The following is an 18,293-nucleotide window of genomic DNA, read 5'->3' as shown; positions in this document are numbered from 1 at the left end:
CCCTCGCCGTCAGCGGGATCCGTGACATCCGCCGGGACTCGCTGTAGGGGGAGGGGGCATGTTATCCTGGCCCGGCGCCGCCGGAAGGGTGGGTTCTCCGCCTTCCGCCTCGGGCCTGTGTCTGCTGTGACTTAAGCGGAAGTGGCGTCGGGGCACCGGACATGGGCGGGGCCTGCTCCAAGCGAGCTTCCTAAAGCGAAGAACCAAGCCGGCGCCTCTTGCGATGGAGACGGTGAGGAGCGCAGGAGGGCGGCGGGGGGCGCTGTAGAGCCTGAGACCCCGTTAGGAGACAGGAGCACTGGGCAGGGGCTGGCGCTGACGACTAGCAAGGCAGGAGAAGCCTGGTATCTGTGCTGGAGCGTAGCTCTACCCCTCCGCTCCTTCACTGGGCACATCTAGGACAGGGCCACTCGTGCCTGCCTTGCGTCCACGGTACCCTCGGCTCCAGCGGGCAGTGACTCCTGGCTCCCTCCTTGGAGCCCATGTACACCACGGCCATTTCGGGCCTTCCAGCCTCTTAGCTAGCACCTCAAGCCCTTCCAGAAGTTTGCATGAGAGAGCAAGGTTGTGATCGGTTTACTGGGTGAGGGACCCCACTTGCAGGTAGCTCTTGGACCCTGGTTGTGATTCCTGTAATTCCTGGCAGGAAGAACATCTGAAAAACTTTTATACTGCATCAGCGAGGTTGCATTCCTTTAATAAGACCAAGAACTGAGGTTTCCGTGAAGGAAGCAATGTTTCATTGTTAGAGACCTGTGTCCCTAAGTTTAGATCGTGTCCTGCTCTGCGACTGTAAGCAGGCGTGTGACAGCTCATTCTTGGCCAGCAGGCACTGACCAGTGATGACAGGTCTCTGTGTACCCTCCTACACATGCTGTAGGTTGCTTGCTACATGTTTGAACCCACCTTACAAAAGCCTTTCTCCAATACTCTGGAGCCCCTCCCATTACTTCCTGCTCCATAGTCTTTAACCATGTATCTATATAGCCTCTGTCAGGCGTCTTAGTTTTTATCATCTTCTACGTTGTAGTTCTGTAAGGACTGCAGGTTTACTTTTTTTTAGATCAGTTAGTTACAGGCCAAGAGTAATTCTTTATCACACCCTTTCTCTGCCTGCAGAGAGGTAGTGTCCCTTAGGTAATAAAGAAACACACGAAAGTGCTAAAGTGATGTGTGATTGGTCACCCAGGCAAGGAGTCCGTTCCTTTCTACACAGTAAGAACATTTTGAGCAATAATCTGATTCCATTAAATTCAAATAATTTTATTTTTTATTTACTTGTAAATGTATTATGGTTTACAAAGCATTTTTATACAGATTTTATAATGTAGCCTTCATGGTTTATGTACTGGATTGGGTTCTGGAATAGAATTTTATTTATTGGCGGTAGTAGGGTTAGAATTCAGGTCTTGCACTTGCTAGACAGGCACTACACGGCTATGCTATGCCACCAGTTCATTTTGTTTTTTGATTAGGGTCCTGCATTTATGCTGGGATGGGTCTTGACTGCCCTCTTGCTGTTTATATGTACTGGGTAGCTGAAATGACAGGCGCGAAGCAGGACACCCTTCTATTGTTTTGAGATGGGAGTCTTAGGAACTTTTGCCTGGCTGGCCTGGAACCTTGATTCTCCTCAATCTCCATTGCCCAGTAGCCAGCATTACAGGCATGAACTGCATCCAGCCCAGAAATTGATTTTTACAAAAACTTTTAGAGGGCTAGGCCTGGTGCCAGTGGCTCACCCCTGTAATCCTAGCTACTCAGGAGGTAGAGATCAGGAGGATCTAGGTTTGAAGCCAGCCCGGGCAAATAGTTTGAGAGACCCTATCTCGAAAATACCTAACACAAAAAAGGGCTGGCAGAGTGGCTCAAGGTGAAGGCCCCGAGTTTCAAGCCCCATTACTGAAAAACAAACAAACAAAAAAAGCTGGGGACCTGGCTCAAATGGTAGAGCTGCTGCCTAGCAATCACGAGGTCCTGAGTTCAACTCCCAGTATCAAAAAGTGATAATAATGATGATAATTTAAAATTTTAAAAAGAAATAAAGATAGAAAAAGAAAACTCCTACATTGAAAATGCTTAGCTTAACTGGTGTGGGGGTGAGAGCAAGCCAGTGGGGTGTTGCTTAAGGTAGACTATAACAAGTGCTGTCATCAAGATGCATCAAGTGCTGAAATCACATAGAAGGGAGAAATCACAGTGGATCAGGGGAGGAAAGATGGAGCAAAGGCATAGAAATGGGGTATCAGAATAATTGGGGGTGAGCCTGTGATTGATGTTGCTGGAACTTTTGATTTTGGTCACAGTGTGAGAAAATACTATAAAGGTAAACTGAGACCAGGTTGGAGATTTGGTAAACTATGCTATGTTTGAACTTTATTTTATAATAAAGGGACCCCAGACAATTTGTGAGCAAGGTAGTGAATGTTCTTTGGTACTGTTTTCTTTTTGGAAGAGTGTGGGGTTGTGGGTGAGACACAGGGTCTGTGTAGCCCAGGCTGACCTGGAATTTACACTCCTGCCATAGCTTCCTGAGTGATGGTTTGGGAATGTTCTTAACCACTTTTTGTATATGGACTGAACCACTTCAGAAATTAACAAGTTTCAGGGTGCTAGAGATGAAAATCTCTTCTAAACTGGAGATGCTTTGGTGAGAGAACTTGTTAAAAGGACAAAAATGAATTGAAGAGAGAGAGATTTGGAGCAAGATCACTTTAGAGAATGTTGTAGACATGAGAAGTAAACGCCTAAGTCAAGGGTATAAAAATGGAAAGAAACTAGAGGTGTGGTTCAAGCAGTAGAACACTTGCTTTGCCAGCACAAAGTCCTGAGTTCAAACCTCCTTCCCATCCCCCCCCCCAAAAAAAAAGGTGAAAAGGAGAGATGGGGCTGAGGCATTTCTATCATATCAGCTCAGCACCTCCAGCCCTACATGTATCAGCTACAGTTCTAGGCACTGGGAACATGGCAACGCAAAAAACAAAAACAGAGATGGGAATTGCAGTAAGAATAATAGATTTGAAAGGACCAATATTTTGTTTGTATTGAGCCATTTTTAAGCATGTCTGTGACATCTGTGGTTGTCAATTAGAAATGTGGGATCAGGGGTTTGGAAGAAATTATGTCTGTCGGATCTGGCCTATATCTCTGTATAATAATATAGGTACTTGGGTAATACAGAGATACTTTTTCAGTTCCCTGTGTTATTAAAAGTAGAGAGAGACAGATACTGGTGGCTCACACCTGTAATCTTAGCTACTTGGGAGGCTGAAATTGGGAGAATCAAGGTTTGAGGCCAGCCCAGGCAAATAGAGACCTCATTTCCAAAAAAAAAAAAAAAAAAAACCAGAGAAAAATGGACTGGAGGGTGTGGTTCAAGCAGCAGAGCACCTTCTGCTTTTGAGCATGAAGCCCTGAGTTCAAACCCTAGTCCCACCCTACCCCATCCCCAGTTAAAAAAAAGTAGAGTGGCGTGGATGTTAATTCCTACACTTATGTGGAGAAACAGGCAGAAAGATAAAGTTACATATTCAATTGTGACTCTTATGTTGATGTCTGTATCTCTGTTTAGCTATATGTCTCTTTTTCTTTCTTTAGCTTAGTCTTAGTTCTCTCTGTTCGTAACAGTGTGCATTATTATTAGAGAACTGAAAAAGAAAATAATTGTGAATATATACATGCTAGGTGGTGGAAGATACAAAGTATAAGGTAGTTGTAGGCTTCCAAGAACTTGCAATCTGCTTGGGAAGATAATGAAAAAATAACTGTAGCACAGTATATCATGTAAGTATCACATGATGGGTATCATAATTTCCAGAAGTAACTGTTTGTATGTAGATCTTTGTGTGAAACCGTGGTATATCTTACTTATCTTTACTGCAGAATAGCCCCCTCTCTGATTTTAAGTGATGACACTGTTTTTCCAATAGCCTAGCCAAAAATGCCAGGCAAAGCTGATAGTCTTGTATAGCCCAGAGAGATTCTCTCCTCCCCCCCCCAAACCCTCCCCCAGCAGCCCCACACACTGGGGGAGGGGAGCTTAGGGCTGCCCTGCCAACTTGACTGGTTGGCAGCCAGCTTCCCAGGCTCAGGCCAAGGCTTTAACTTCATGTTACTGCAGAAGCTATGAAGGTGAAGTATGACTTTAAGATGGTTTGGGGATATTACCCAGAACAAATAAAGCCAAAACTACTGATGCCAATGGGTGAAAATTTTCACAATCTCTTCTGCGTTCCTAGATAACCATGAAATTTTCAGATGTTCCCACTTGAGGGAGCCCAGATGGTTCTGATGGTTTCTCTGTGTTAAAGGCAGTCTCTCATCTTAGACTGTCTTGGGAAAGGAAACTTAAAAACTAAGCATCTCCCTTTTTCTTTTTTTTGGTGGTACTGGCGTTTAAACCAGGGCCTTGTGCTTGCTAGACAAGTCCCCCACCACTTGAGCCATGCCCCCAGCCCAAATGGAAATTATTTTTGGGAGTCTATACAGGGGTTTGAACTGATGGCTTAGCATTTGCTAGACAGGTGTTCTATTGCTTGAGCTGCACCCCAGCAACTCCTTTAATTCACAAGGGTGCTAAGAGGACTCACTCGTGGTTTCAGAATATTCACACTCCTCATCTTTTCCTCAGTCATCCATCCAAGCTTTGACTGTCTAGCTGACAGCTCCTGGGATCTCTCCAGATGTAGCCTTCTCTCAGTGGCAGAGTATATCCATGATTCTAGTACCCATAGCTATGGTGTTTGGGAGTAAGCAATGTGATTTCTCTCGCATCCATATGTGATGTTTCCTTTGTTGTCATTTTGTTTTTGAGACAGGATTTCTCTCTATATGGCAGGCTTGCGTCAAATTCACTATTAGCCCACATTGGCCTCAAACTTGCAGTCCTTCTGCCTCAGCTTCCCTCAACTGGGATTACAGGTATATGTCACCATACTCAACTAATGGCTGTTTTGATAAAGTAGAGCTGTAAAAATCTTGTGGGGCCACCCCTAAGCTCAGATTTTTTAGTTTATCTTTGTTTTGTTTATGGTGCTGGGGATTGAATGCAGGGCCTTGTGCATGCTAGGCAAGCACTCTGCCACTGAGCTTCATCCCCAGCCCCAGGCTTAGCTCTTAAGACGTAATGCTTCATTAGGCAGTGTGGCACAAAAGAACATGAGCTTTGGAACCAGACAGATATGTATTCAAATTCCTATTTCACCCCTTACCAACCATGTGACCTTGGGCAGTTTGCTTAATATCTCTTGACTCTCAGTTTCCTACTCTGTGAAATTAGACTAACAATAGTACTTAGTTCCGGTTGTTACGAACATTAAATAAGATAATATTTCTGAAGACCCTTGCACTGTTTTAAAGGAAGTCATTAGTTCACCAGTCCTTTTTCCTACTGTTGCTATATTAAAATGGATGGAACTTAGATTAAACTGAATCTATCTTTCTCTTTATCTTTCCAGGTCACTTCAGATAGCTCCCCAGCTCTGGAAAATGAGCATCCTCAAGGTAAGTTTCACTTGAGGTAAATTGAGGAAAGGAAACTGAGCATAAAAACAATAAATAGCCTGATCCTAACTTGTCTTTAGCAATGCTTCTGAATTTTCTAGGGTTCTCCTCGGGAAAATCAAAGCTGGGCCAGATAATATGTCAAACCACACACACAAATTAAGAACAGTAGTTTGACAAGATCATCCAGAAATCAATCTTGAACAGAGTGGTGGTAGTAACATCTTCAATTATTAAACTACTTGGGAGAAATGTTTGAGGTACAGAAAAACTTGCATAGACATCTCTGCAGGGCTCGGAGATGTGGCTCAAGTGATAGCACGACTGCCTAGCACAGGCAACTCTGGGCTGGCTAGCCATGCTCTTGACGTCCCTGGCATTTTCTCAGTACCCAGAAACTGCTACTTGGGTTTCATCATACAGCAAGCTCACTAAAGCCACAAGAAATGCACACAAGACATTATGAAATGGCTGAAGGCCCTGAGAACTCATCTGGAAATAGACTCACTAAACCTCTAAAATCCAGGTACTAGAAAAGACAGTTCTAATACCTGCCCAAATACATGTTTAGAATGGGACAGGCCAAACCTAGACCATCAAGAAAAAGGCAGAATTGACAGGTACTCTTACCACTTGCGCCATTCCACTGCCTTTTTCTTTTTTTTTTTTAATTGTGCTTAGAGAGGGCACATCGTGGCATTTACAAAAGTTCTTACAATACATCAAATATATCATACTTGATTTCACCTTCTCTATACTCTCCTTTATCCCCACCTCCAACCAGCCCTTTTTTGTGATTTTTTTTTTTTTTTTTTGAGATAGGGTCTCATGAACTATTTGCCCAGAACTGGCTTCAAACCTCGATCCTCCTGATCGCTCCCTCCTGAGTAGCTAGGATTACAGGTGTGAGTCACCAGTGCTGGGCTTTAACAGGCATCTCTAGTAAAGGACTTTTCCCAGAAACAGTCCTAAGTCTTTCTAAGACATGTTTATAGCATTAGGGTTATATATCTTCCCAGAAGATTATAATAGGCACTGAATATAAATTCCAACAGATAGAATGTCAGCAATTTAGAACATATTATTAGGGGTATATAAGTTCTTTTTTTAAATTTAATTTTGTTTTTGCATTAGCATATATTAATAATGTGAGGGGATTTCATAGATATTGACAAGATTTAAAAATTTTTGCTGGGAGTGATAGTGCATTTCTGTAATCCGAGAACTCAGGAGTCTGAGGAAGGAGGATGGAAAGTTCAAAGCCAGCCTGGGCTAAATAACAAGTTGATGCTAACCTGAGCTTCATAATGAGGCCCTGTCTTAAAATATAAAATAAAATTAAATAAAATTACTATAGTCATTTTTGGATTATCCACATAGCTTCATATCTGAATACCATCACATGGTATTTTGTATTTCTGAGTATATTTGCATTAGTACCAAGGCAGAAGTTAGAAACTCAGTTATCTACATGGACCAAGTAGTGAATTGAACTAGATTTGACAGTGATCACCTGTAGATCTTGTGTCACATTCAAAAGGAATTAGCAACTATCCATGACTGGTCAATTAAGATCTATTTTTGCCAGATCCTCTGATTTTGAAAAGAAACTAGGAATTTGGGTTTTTATGTGAATCTGTAGATTTTTTTAACTTGGCAACTGATTTAAATTATTTTTAAAACACTGGGAAATCCAGATTCAGTATGTGTGTGGGCCTGTAGCCTAAAATGATAGTATTTAATTCTCAATATAGTGTATCTCCAGCTAGTATCTAAAGATATGTCTTGAGTGTCTGTGAGTTCTCATGTTTGAAAAACAGTGGAAGGCTTCCAGTTAAAGATGGGAGACTAAATGTATACATCCACCTTTGTTCCTTCACAAAGACTCTAAAACCACCATAAAGAAATTTGAAAAAAAAAAAAAAGTATAAAACCACCTGAATAGGGAGAACAAGAGAGAAGACCATAGCAATTGGAAGCCAGAAAGCAGATGAAAGAATGTTGAATGACTTAGCTGATCTGAAAAAACTTAATTATAACTAGCAGTAAGGAAAGTCAAGAAGCACTAAAAGTCTAAGAAACAAACAGATCTTGAGACTGTACTAATTGGGCAACTGCCCTCCCCACTCTGGCAAAGACTGGGGGTCTGGAGAGGTACTTAGATACATCTGAGGGCTGAGGTACTATGGTGAAAACAGGAGCCTCAGAATGAAGTATTCTGGATTCTGACCCTCCAGCCTTCTTCCCCCCATTCACCTTCCAGAATGGAAAAGACTTTACCTTTCAAGCTCAAAACTGAGTAATTCTGGGTTGGAGGAGTGGCTCAATGTGGTAGAGCACCTGCCTAGCAAGCATGAGGCCCAGAGTTCAAACCTCAGTAGTGACAAAAAAAAAAACAACAAAAAAAAAAAACTGAATAATTCTTCACTTCAGAATTCCTTTGAAAGGAAAACCGTAAAATATGTAAGTGTTGAATGTTCTCTATCTTCCTATGTAAATGGCTCACAGTTAACAAGGCTCACTTACACACTTAGAGCTTCCAGTCAGCTTTCAAGCCTTCCCTCTTAAGATATGACAAACCAAAAAACAATAAAAAGATATCTGAATCCTCCTCTAAACCAAGAATTACCAAACATCTAAAGAAAGTAGAAAAAAGTGATCCACATTGTCCCCATTCCACATATACCAAAAGGAAAGAGAAGCAAAAACAATGCAGACACAAACAGAAGAAAAAGCAACTAGGGGAAAAGTCAATGCACAGAGGAAAAAACCTTAATAATAACATTAGGGCTGGGGATCATGACCTAAGCAGTAGAGCGCCTGCCTAGCAAGTACAAGGCCCTGAGTTCAAACCCCAGTACCACCAATAATAGTAACAATAACATTAAATATATACTTAGGTTAAAAGAGCTTATTTCCACCAGAAAACAAGTACAAGAAATAACTGTTTTAAAAAAGGAGTGTTCCAAAACCAAAAAGGAGCTCTTGGAAATTAAATATATAATAGCAAAAATGTGAACCCAGTAGGGAATTTAGAAAGTCAAGTCAATGTGAAAGAATTCTCCCAGAAAGTAGAGTTAAACATCAAAGAAGCAGAAAGTAGAAAAGGTTGTTTTTTGTTAACAGTTGGGGTTTTTGGTTTATTTGCTTGTTTGTTGCTTGATTTTTTGCAACTGTGGTTGGCTGTGGTTGGGATTAAACCCAGGATTTTGGGCATGCCAAGCAAGCATACTACAACTGAGCTAACATCACCAGTCCAGAAAAGATATTTTTAAAAAATAAGCCACAGAAACAAACAAAAATCCAAACAAACCTGAAAGGACCAATCCCCAGGTCCAGTATCTCAATAATAGGAGTTATAGAAAGAAAAATGACAACACAGAAAGGAAATAAGGCAAAAATTCAAGAACATTTCCTTGAACTGAAAGACATTAGTTTTCATTATTGAAAGAATCCACTTGAATATTCACAACAGATGAAACTTACCAACCCAAAACACAATCATCTTGAGATTTCAGAACACTGGAAACAAAGAGAAGATTCTATGAGTTTCCAGAAAGGAAAAAGCAAGTCACATACATAGAATCAGAATCAGCAGCAAACAGGCAATGTATCAATACCTTCTACATTCTGCAGGAAAATAGATTCCATGCTAGAATTATATATCCATCCAAATTATAAATCAAGGAAGGATGAAAGTAGAATACTTTTTGAGACTGCAAGGTCTCAAAAAATTACCTTGCATGTACCCTTTCATAGGAAGCTTCTGGTAGATGAGCTTCAGCAAAACAAAGCAGAGATCAAAAAAGATGAAAATGTGAGGTACAGGAAACAGGAGTGCCAACAGAGGAGAGATGTGAAAGGGGTTTCTGGACCATGATGAGGAAGCTCCCAGGATGGCAGTGGTACAGACCAGGCAAACCAGCCCAGATCTGAGCAGGTCAGAAGGCTCCACAAGGCTCTTTCGGTATGTTTGTTGTTGTTGTTTTGTTTTTTGGTGGCATTGGGGATTGAACTCAGGGCCTCCCTAGATCTACTACTTGAACCATGCCTCCAGTCCTTGTTTTTTCTTTAATTTTTCAGTACTGAGGGTTGAACTCAGGGCCTCACGCATGCTAGGCAGGTGCTCTACCACTCGAACCATGCTGCCAGCCTTTTTTGCATTGGTTATTTTTGAGAAAGGGTCTTGCTTTATGCCTGGACCATGATCCTCCTATTTGTGCTTCCCTTTGTACCTGGGATCACATTCGTGCACCATGATACCCTGCCATTGGTTGAAATGGGGTCTCAAGAACTTTTTGCCTGGGCTGGCCTCAAACTGTGATCTTCCCGATCTCTACCTCCACACCTGACCCCTTTTGCTTTTTGTTTGTTTTTCAGATAGGGTCTTATGCTTTTGCCCAGGCCATGATTGTCATACCTCAACCTCCCAGATAGGGGGGACCACAGGTGTCCCAGCTAGTCTTTGAGGTAGGATTTTGCTGACTTGCGTGGGCTGGCCTCAAACTTGAGATCCTCCTATCTCTGTCTCCTCAGTAGCTGGGATTACAGGAGTGAAACACCATAACTGTCCTCAGGCACTTAAAATATCAAATGCTTCTGAACTTTTTGAAAGGAGGTTGAAATACTGATGAAGAGTTTGGGGGTTAGATTAGTTATAAATAGTATACATAGAAAATTATGCAAACAAGGGCTGGCGGTGTGGCTCAAGTGGTAGAGCTCCTGCATAGTAACAAAGTTGTGAAAAAAAAGAAAAAAAAGTCACAGTTTACTATTTGGTTTAGCTTTGATAATGAATATTTAGCCAAAATTTTTCAAATACTGATGTAATAAACATTAGGATTTAACTCTTGGAAGAATGGAGACTGGGGAGAGATGGATACATGTTGGTGGTGGGGTCCTAGTTAGGAAAGAGACTTAAAAATTCTCATCTTCTTTGTTAGGAAGATAATAGATAGTGGTCAAAATGAAAAAATCAGAAAGTAGCAATGTAAACATGTAATTTAAGTATATGGAAATAAGAACCAAAAGCTGGATGTGGTAATCCTAGTCCTCAGGAGGCTGAGGAAGGAGGATTGTGAGTTTAAGGCTAGTCTGGGCTACATGGCAAGACCATGTCTCAAAAAAAAAAAAAAGCCAGTACTAAGTAAGTATTCAAATATGCTTATCACTGAGGGGTAGGTATGGGTGTCAGCAGCTGCAGTTTTTCTTAACAAAATTAGTAAACTATTTTATAAACTATTATAAAGTTGCCTGTATAACTTTGCTAAAACATTAAATGTTAAAATAATAAACCGGCTGGCAGAATAGTTCAAGGGGTAGAGCACCTGCCTTGTAAGCCTAGAACCCTTGAGCCCTGGATTCAAACCCCAGTATCACCACAAAAAAATTAATTGAAAAAATAAACAAACTGTCTGGGCACCAGTGGCCCATGCCTATAATCCTAGCTACTCAGGAGGCAGAGGTTAGGAGGATCAAGATTTGAAGCCAGCGGGGGCAAATGGTTCATGAGACCCTATCTTGAAAAAAACCCATCACAAAAAAGGGCTGATTGAGTGGCTCAAGGTGTCGACCCGGAGTTCAAACCCCAGTACCACAATAAATAAATAAACTAGGGCTAGAGGTATGGCTCAAGCTGTAGAGTGCCTGCTTTGCAAGTACAAAGCCCTGAGTTCAAATCCCAGTCCTATCAAAAATAAATAATTAAACTGAGAGCCACACATGGTAGAGTATGTCTATATTACCAGCATTTGGGAGACTGAGGCAAGAGGATCACTTGAGATCAGGATTTCAAGACCAGGCTGGACAGCACAGCAAGAGTATGTCTCAAAAAAATCTGGGTTTGGTGGCCTACACCTGTAATCCCAGAATTTGGGTTGTGAAGACAAGAGGATCACAAATTTGAGGACAGGGCTGGTGATGTGCCTCAAGTGGTAGAGCCTACTTAGCAAGTATGAGGACCTGAGTTCAACCCCAGTACCCCAAAAAATAAAAAAAAAAGTTTCAGGTTGGCTTGGACTACCTAATGAGATCAAGGCTAGCCTGAGCAAAACCCCGTCTCAAAAAACCAAGGGTTGAAAGTATGGTAGACTGCTTTGCCTAGCATGTGAAAGCCCTGGGTTTGATTCCTAATGTCACCATTTAAAAAAAATTACTAAAAAAATCAAACTAGGGTGCTGGGGGGTGTAGCTCAGTGGTAGAGTTCAGGTTTAGTGTGAATGAGGCCCTGGGTTCAATTTCCTGCTCCAAAGAAAAAAAAACCAAACTGGCATAGGATTTAAGAGCATGAACTTTGAAAACGTAGATCAAGGTTTGTGTTTTTCTTGCCACTTATTAATGGTATGACCGTGAGCTGTTTATTTAACTGCTGTACATCTGTTTACTCATCTGAAACATGAGGACAGTACTTGTCACAGATTTGTTGTAAGAATTAAATGATGTAGTATTTTAAAATTTATACAGCCATAGTACATATGTTATTTAGGGGTTGGGTTGCTTTTTGAGTTTAGAGCAAAAAATTAAAATCACAGGAATGGAGATTAAGCTGACCAGGCTTTCCCATTTGCATAAAGTAGGTGGAATGATTTCTGATTCCAGGGTAATCACAGAAAGAACTCTCAGTGTTTGGGCCATGCTGAGAAATGACCCAGCTTGGAGCATGAGTTTCCCATATTGGAAGAATTTTAAGAAGCTTACTTGACAATTTCATCTTTATTGAGATGAGACAAGTGAAAATATGCTGTAAATGGAAAGAAAAACTTGAAGTAAAGATGAAAAAAACCTTTTAGATTAGAATAGACTAATGAGAGATATTATAAACTTTCTATTTTAATCAGACTTTTTTTTTTCCCTAAGGAGGCAATAAACATAGGGTGACCTTGCAGTCAGGATCCTCTTGCTTTAACCTCAGTGCTGGGATTACAGGTGTTCGCCACCATACCCAGTTAAAAAAAATGTAGTCTTTCCTGGAGCAGGAGTTAGATATAATACTTTCTAAGGAGTTTATTCAGGTTTTATGGGAACAAAAGGAACAAAACAGAAAGAATAGGCAGTCCTATTTAAAAAACAATGCTCTAGCTGGTACCAGTGGCTCATACCTGTAATTCTAGTAACTTGGGAGGCAGAGACCAGGAGCATCTCAGTTCAAAGCCACCCCTGGCAAATAGTTCTTTGAGGCCCCACCTCCAAAATAACCAGAGCAAAATGAACTAGAGGTGCAGCTCAAGCAGTAGAGGGCTTGCTTTGCAAGTGCAAAGCCCTAAATTCAAACCCTAGTCCCACTAAAAAATAAAAATAAATGCTCTAAGTATTTGAGAAGCTAGATCACTGTGTTTTTTGTTTGTTTTTTGTCTCTCAGTTGGGAGTTGTTACATAGCAAGAATGCCACTAACTATCCCACCCTATACAGAAACTCCAGAATCCAACAACAGTGTGTATACCTCCTTCATGAAGTCTCATCGCTGCTATGACTTGATTCCGACAAGTTCCAAATTGGTTGTATTTGATACTTCCCTGCAAGTAGGTGGAATCCTCTTTTCCCCTCCCCCTTCCATGGAGCCTCTGGTTCAATACCTCTCATACTATCTAATCCCAACAGTAATAGACCCAGCTTCCTATGTGGTTAGTCTTCATTTTTCCCCATCTACAACAACTCTTCTTTCTTACAGTCCTGCTCCCTGTGGGTTTTCCTTTATGATTATTATTTTGTTGGCTACAGGTGAAGAAAGCTTTCTTTGCTTTGGTGACTAATGGTGTACGTGCTGCCCCTTTGTGGGATAGTAAGAAGCAAAGTTTTGTGGGTGAGCACACATTTCTGAAACACAGTATTAGCTTGTTGGGCTGGGCAGGGAGAGAAGCTTTGGGTAATGCTGAGGGCTCTTGTCTTGACCTCTAGGCATGCTGACCATCACCGATTTCATCAATATCCTGCACCGCTACTATAAGTCTGCCTTGGTAAGGAACCTTAGCCCAGACCAAAGCCACTTTCCCTGCCTTGGTCCCTGCCTTTTGTCCCTTGCTCCCATTTATTTTCCTCCAAACAAGCCACAGGGGTTAATGAAGCAAGGATATCAAGACTCAAATTCTGTTGCTTCTACTTCCAGGTACAGATCTATGAGCTAGAAGAACACAAGATAGAAACTTGGCGAGGTACATAGAGAATTGGGGGTTATAAAAAGATGAAGGCATAGAGGGTTTCTTGGGAAACACTTTTGTATTTTGTGAACTGCCCCTTTTTCCTTCAGAGGTGTACCTGCAGGACTCCTTTAAGCCACTCGTCTGCATTTCTCCTAATGCCAGGTGAGTTCCAGCCGTTCATTTATCCGAAAAGGGAATAGCCTTGCCTTCAGCTTAGCCAAAGCCCTGAGCACCAAAAAATGCAGGGAAAGGGGCAAAAGAGAGAAAAGATACTCCTTCCCAACATATACTCATTCACTTACTCTTTAAGTCTGGTTTGAACACTTTCCCCTCCCCTGTGTTTGCTCTAGGGCTGGGGGCATGGCTCATGTGGTAGAGCACCTGCCTAGCAATCTCAACATTCTGAGTTCAAATCCCAGTACCACAAAAAAAGTCTGCATATGTTCACTCTAATGAACTATGTGACTCAGCTTTAGTACTATGGAACTTACCATTATCCTCCACTTTCTCACAGCTTGTTTGATGCTGTCTCTTCATTAATTCAAAACAAGATCCACAGGCTGCCAGTTATTGACCCAGAATCAGGCAACACCTTGTACATCCTTACTCACAAGCGCATTCTCAAGTTCCTCAAATTGTTTGTAAGTGCTCCTTAACCCAATTCTTAATTCTTATGTTCTGGGCTGGAAGGGTATCCACCAGTGATTTGGGAACCCTAAAAGCCAAGCTGATGGTTCTTTCCCCAGATCACTGAGTTCCCCAAGCCAGAGTTCATGTCTAAGTCTTTGGAAGAGCTACAGATTGGCACCTATGCCAATATTGCTATGGTCCGCACCACCACCCCCGTCTATGTGGCTCTGGGCATCTTTGTACAGCATCGAGTCTCAGCCCTGCCAGTGGTGGATGAGAAAGGTGAGAAGTCAGGAAAGGACAGGGAGGGTTGTAGGGATCAGGTGGCTCTGGGAAAATCTACTTTCCTCTCAGGTAGCCTGGAGGGGGTTCTGTGGGTAGGGAGCCTTGGATACCATATGTTCCTTGCTGAGCTGCCTCTGTCCCCCTAGGGCGTGTGGTGGACATCTACTCCAAGTTTGATGTTATCGTGAGTGATTGTGGAGGGGGTGGGAGGTAGGGAACGGGAGGGTTATTGAATGTGGAGAGGGAGAAGGAGGGAGTCTTTTCTGTGATCTACGGGTCTTGGGTGCCTCTATGCTTTCAAATCCCATTTGAAAAGGCATTAATGCTGGGCGCTGGTGGCTCACACCTGTAATCCTAACTATTCAGGAGGTAGAGATCAGGAGGATCAAAGCCAGCCTGGGCAAATAGTTCGAGAGACTCTATCTCGAAAAAACCCATCACAAAAAAGGGCTGGTGGAGTGACTCAAGGTGTAGGCCCTCAGTTCAAACCCCAGTACAGCAAAAAAAAAAAAAAAAAAAAAAAAAAAGACTTAAATGAGCTGGGTGTGGTTAATGGGCATAGTTGATAATTTGACAGTTGCCCTCAATCCTTCTGGTGAGGTTAGGTGGGTCCAGGGTTTGGGAGCTGGCTCCTTTACTTCTTTGCAAGTCCTTTTTCTCTCTCCCCAGAATCTGGCAGCAGAAAAGACTTACAACAACCTAGACGTGTCTGTGACCAAAGCCCTACAACATCGATCACACTACTTTGAGGGTGTTCTCAAATGCTACTTGCATGAGACTTTGGAGACCATCATCAACAGGCTGGTGGAAGCAGAGGTAGGGAGGCTAGCCACCCTACAGGACCTGGGGAGAGTGGCCTTGAGAGTGGGGTTTGGCAAGGAGGGTAGGGGCTGAGGGGCTCACTCTGAGGCTGGCACTAAACATTCCTTCTTACTGCTCTATGCCAGGTTCATCGTCTGGTAGTGGTGGATGAGAATGATGTGGTCAAGGGAATAGTATCACTGTCTGACATCCTGCAGGCCCTGGTTCTCACAGGTGGAGAGAAGAAGCCCTGAGCTGGGGAAGGGGTTATGCAGCCTCAGGGGAGATACCCCCACTCGCTGTCTGCCCAAAGTGCTGGGAATCATATGAAACCTTGGGAAAAAGGACTCTGTGCCCTGCCCAGGACCCCCACCTGCTATCTGGGAGCCAGGGGAGACACAGAGGGAAGGAGGGGAATGGGTTCTTAGTTGCCCTTACCCTCATGCACACAATTGAGGAAAACTTTCAGCTTAGCCAATCCTGGCTCCTGTCCCCTTAGACATAGCCCCACCACTGCCCTAGGGTGAACCATGGGCTTTGTGCTCCTCAGGCAAATTCTGATCTCTAAGAGATCCCCAGACCTCACCTGGCCTTTGCTTCTATCTCTGCCCTGACTCCACTCTCAAGTAATAGCAAAACAAAAATCTTCATAAAGATGTTTTTATTCATCCTGTTTTATGCTGTATGGAGGATACTGAGTCCATTTATTGGCATTCTTCCCATGATCTGAGTGGGGAGGATTGTGGGGAGGAGGGGCTTTAATGCATATGAAGGAAGATGATTAGGTGGAGGAGGAGGGCAGAAGGGTTAGCCAATGTTACTGCTTTTCATGACAAATTAATTAAATGATGAGATTCTCCTCATAGTATTATAGTGTTTGATTTTTGCAGTCAATAAGATACTTTCCTACTTCATGTGGCTTTTTAACTCATCATCAGTAGCAACAGTACTAATAACACACACATACATGTTACCAGATATCATTCTCAGTGCTTTTTCTTCCTTCTTTTTCTTCCTTCCTCCCTTCCTTCCTTCCTTTTCTTTTTCTTTCTCTCTCTCTCTCTCTTTTTTCCTTACCTCCCTCCTTTCCTTTCTTCATGGAATTGGGGTCTGAACTCAGGGCCTCATGCTTGCTAGGCAGGTGCTGTACCACTGAGCCACTCTACCATCCCTTCTTATATATATGTGTTGTGTGGAGTATTTTTTGGTATGGAGTTTGAACTCAGGGTCTATACCTTGAGCCTGTGTGGAGTATTTTTGAGATAGGGTTTCACGAACTATTAGCCCAAGCTGCCTTCGAATGGTGATCTTCTTGATGTCTACCTCTTGAGTAGCTAGGATTACAGATTGAGTCACTGGTGCCCAGCTTAACATTTTGAAAAGCTGAGACCCTATCTTGAAAAAGATCCATAACAAAATAGGGTTGGTAGAGTGGCTCAAGGTGTAGGCCCTGAGTTCAAGCCCCAGTATGAGGAAAAAACAAAAAAGCTGAGGCTCATTAACTAAGTAACTGGCTTATGAAAAAGTAAAGCTAGAATTTGAACCCAAATGATCTGACTCTAGGTTTCATGCTCTTTTATCACTATACTAGTTTTATTATCACTCTAATTCGCCTTTTACAACTGTTCCGCATCCTATTTTCTGTAGTTCCCCTTATTATTTCACTTTCTTCTCTGCCTGACCATAGCTGGGGTCCATGGGAAGTGCTATAAAGTGTTAGGTCTCCAGTGAGTAGACAGATTAAGTGTCTTCTTTGGGCAGAGAAACCTGCTACCATCATCAGCTTTTCTGGTTTTCTTTTTTGGTTTAGTTTGGTTTGGTTTTTGGCGGTACGGCAGTTTGAACTCAGTGCTTCACGCTTGCTAGGCAGGCACTCTACCACTTGCGCCACTCCACCAGCCCTCATCAGCTTTTCTGAAGAAAGGGTAGACAGTGATGAATTTTGTTGGGCTGGCACTGTGTTTGAACCTCTAAATCCCTTGCACCTTTTTTCCAATGTAAGAATGAGCGAGATAGAGAGTGGGGAGTGGGGCAACAGCAGGACTATATCACCCCAGCAGACCTGTCTGTTCCTTATTCTGAAACCACATGGACTAGAGTAATAGCACAAAACTCCACAAGGACTGCTTGACCATGGGGAATGAACCAAATTCAAACTCCTGAGTATCATTTCATCTCAATTTCCCATCCAAATTGTGATCTCAGAGTACTTCCTTGGCCCTACCTCCATGATGTCTTTTTTTTTTTTTTTTTGAGACTAACTCCATGTAACCCAAGCTAGCCTTGAATTCACAATCTTCCTTAACCCCCGCCAAGTACTGGGGTTACAGGCATGTGCCACCATGCCTCACTTTGCCATATTCTATTAGTTTTTCCAAACCAAGCTTCCAGGCCGGGCACCTGTAATCCTAGCACTCAGAACCTTGAGGCAGGAGGATCACAAATTTTGAGGACGGCCTGAGCCCTTGTCACAAAAACAGAGAAAAGCATCAAGGCACTTGTCAGAGCTCAGCTGTCAGTACTGCATCATGGCTGTGCCCTGCTTCTTCATTCACCTCTTTACAGCTCTCACAGCACATTCCTAAACTTGGGGGAGGGAGGCTTGCAAATTATTAGACTATGAGTGTGTGTGGGTGCATGGTGGAAAGGACAGATGTCTCCTTATGTCACATTCCCTCATCAAGGAGGATTTGTCTAGGGAGGAGGCAAGGGCTTTAAAAAGCTGTGGGACTCTGGTGAGACCCAGGATGAGAGGAAGCACCTGCAAACAGAGTCATCCCTGCAGCTGGTAGGTGCATGGATTCTGGGGGAGGGGGGGTGCAAAGTGAAGGATGCTTGGGTTCTCTCTTAAGGTCCATGTTAGAAAGCAAGAGCCCTGGGTTTTGTTTTGCTGTTTCTCAGTCATCCTGTCTGACCTCACAACAACATAAAAGAAAGGG

At 42.7% G+C, this 18,293-nt stretch overlaps 1 protein-coding gene across 5 annotated transcripts; it reads left to right on the top strand.

Annotated features, from left to right (window-relative positions):
• Positions 1-122: 122 nt before the first annotated feature.
• On the top strand, positions 123-16,213 carry Prkag1 (protein kinase AMP-activated non-catalytic subunit gamma 1). Of its 5 annotated transcripts, none has more exons than XM_074083291.1 (13): positions 132-232; positions 5,457-5,502; positions 9,262-9,442; positions 12,911-13,020; positions 13,220-13,301; positions 13,397-13,455; positions 13,605-13,650; positions 13,746-13,800; positions 14,153-14,279; positions 14,385-14,550; positions 14,700-14,737; positions 15,223-15,369; positions 15,501-16,213. In XM_074083291.1, exons 4-13 carry the CDS (start codon positions 12,949-12,951, stop codon positions 15,606-15,608), a joined length of 900 nt encoding a protein of 299 aa, XP_073939392.1. In that variant the 5' UTR covers positions 132-232; positions 5,457-5,502; positions 9,262-9,442; positions 12,911-12,948; the 3' UTR covers positions 15,609-16,213. The 5 variants fall into 5 exon arrangements, with proteins under 5 accessions (XP_020032580.1, XP_073939392.1, XP_020032582.1 ...); XM_020176993.2 differs by having other exon boundaries at positions 133-232; positions 9,262-9,469; XM_020176991.2 differs by lacking the exon at positions 9,262-9,442 and having other exon boundaries at positions 123-232.
• Positions 16,214-18,293: the final 2,080 nt, after the last annotated feature.

The sequence above is a fragment of the Castor canadensis genome, chromosome 8, assembly GCF_047511655.1.
Source record: "Castor canadensis chromosome 8, mCasCan1.hap1v2, whole genome shotgun sequence".
Classification (NCBI taxonomy): Eukaryota; Metazoa; Chordata; class Mammalia; order Rodentia; family Castoridae; genus Castor; species Castor canadensis.
This window is presented reverse-complemented; position numbering and strand designations above follow the sequence as displayed.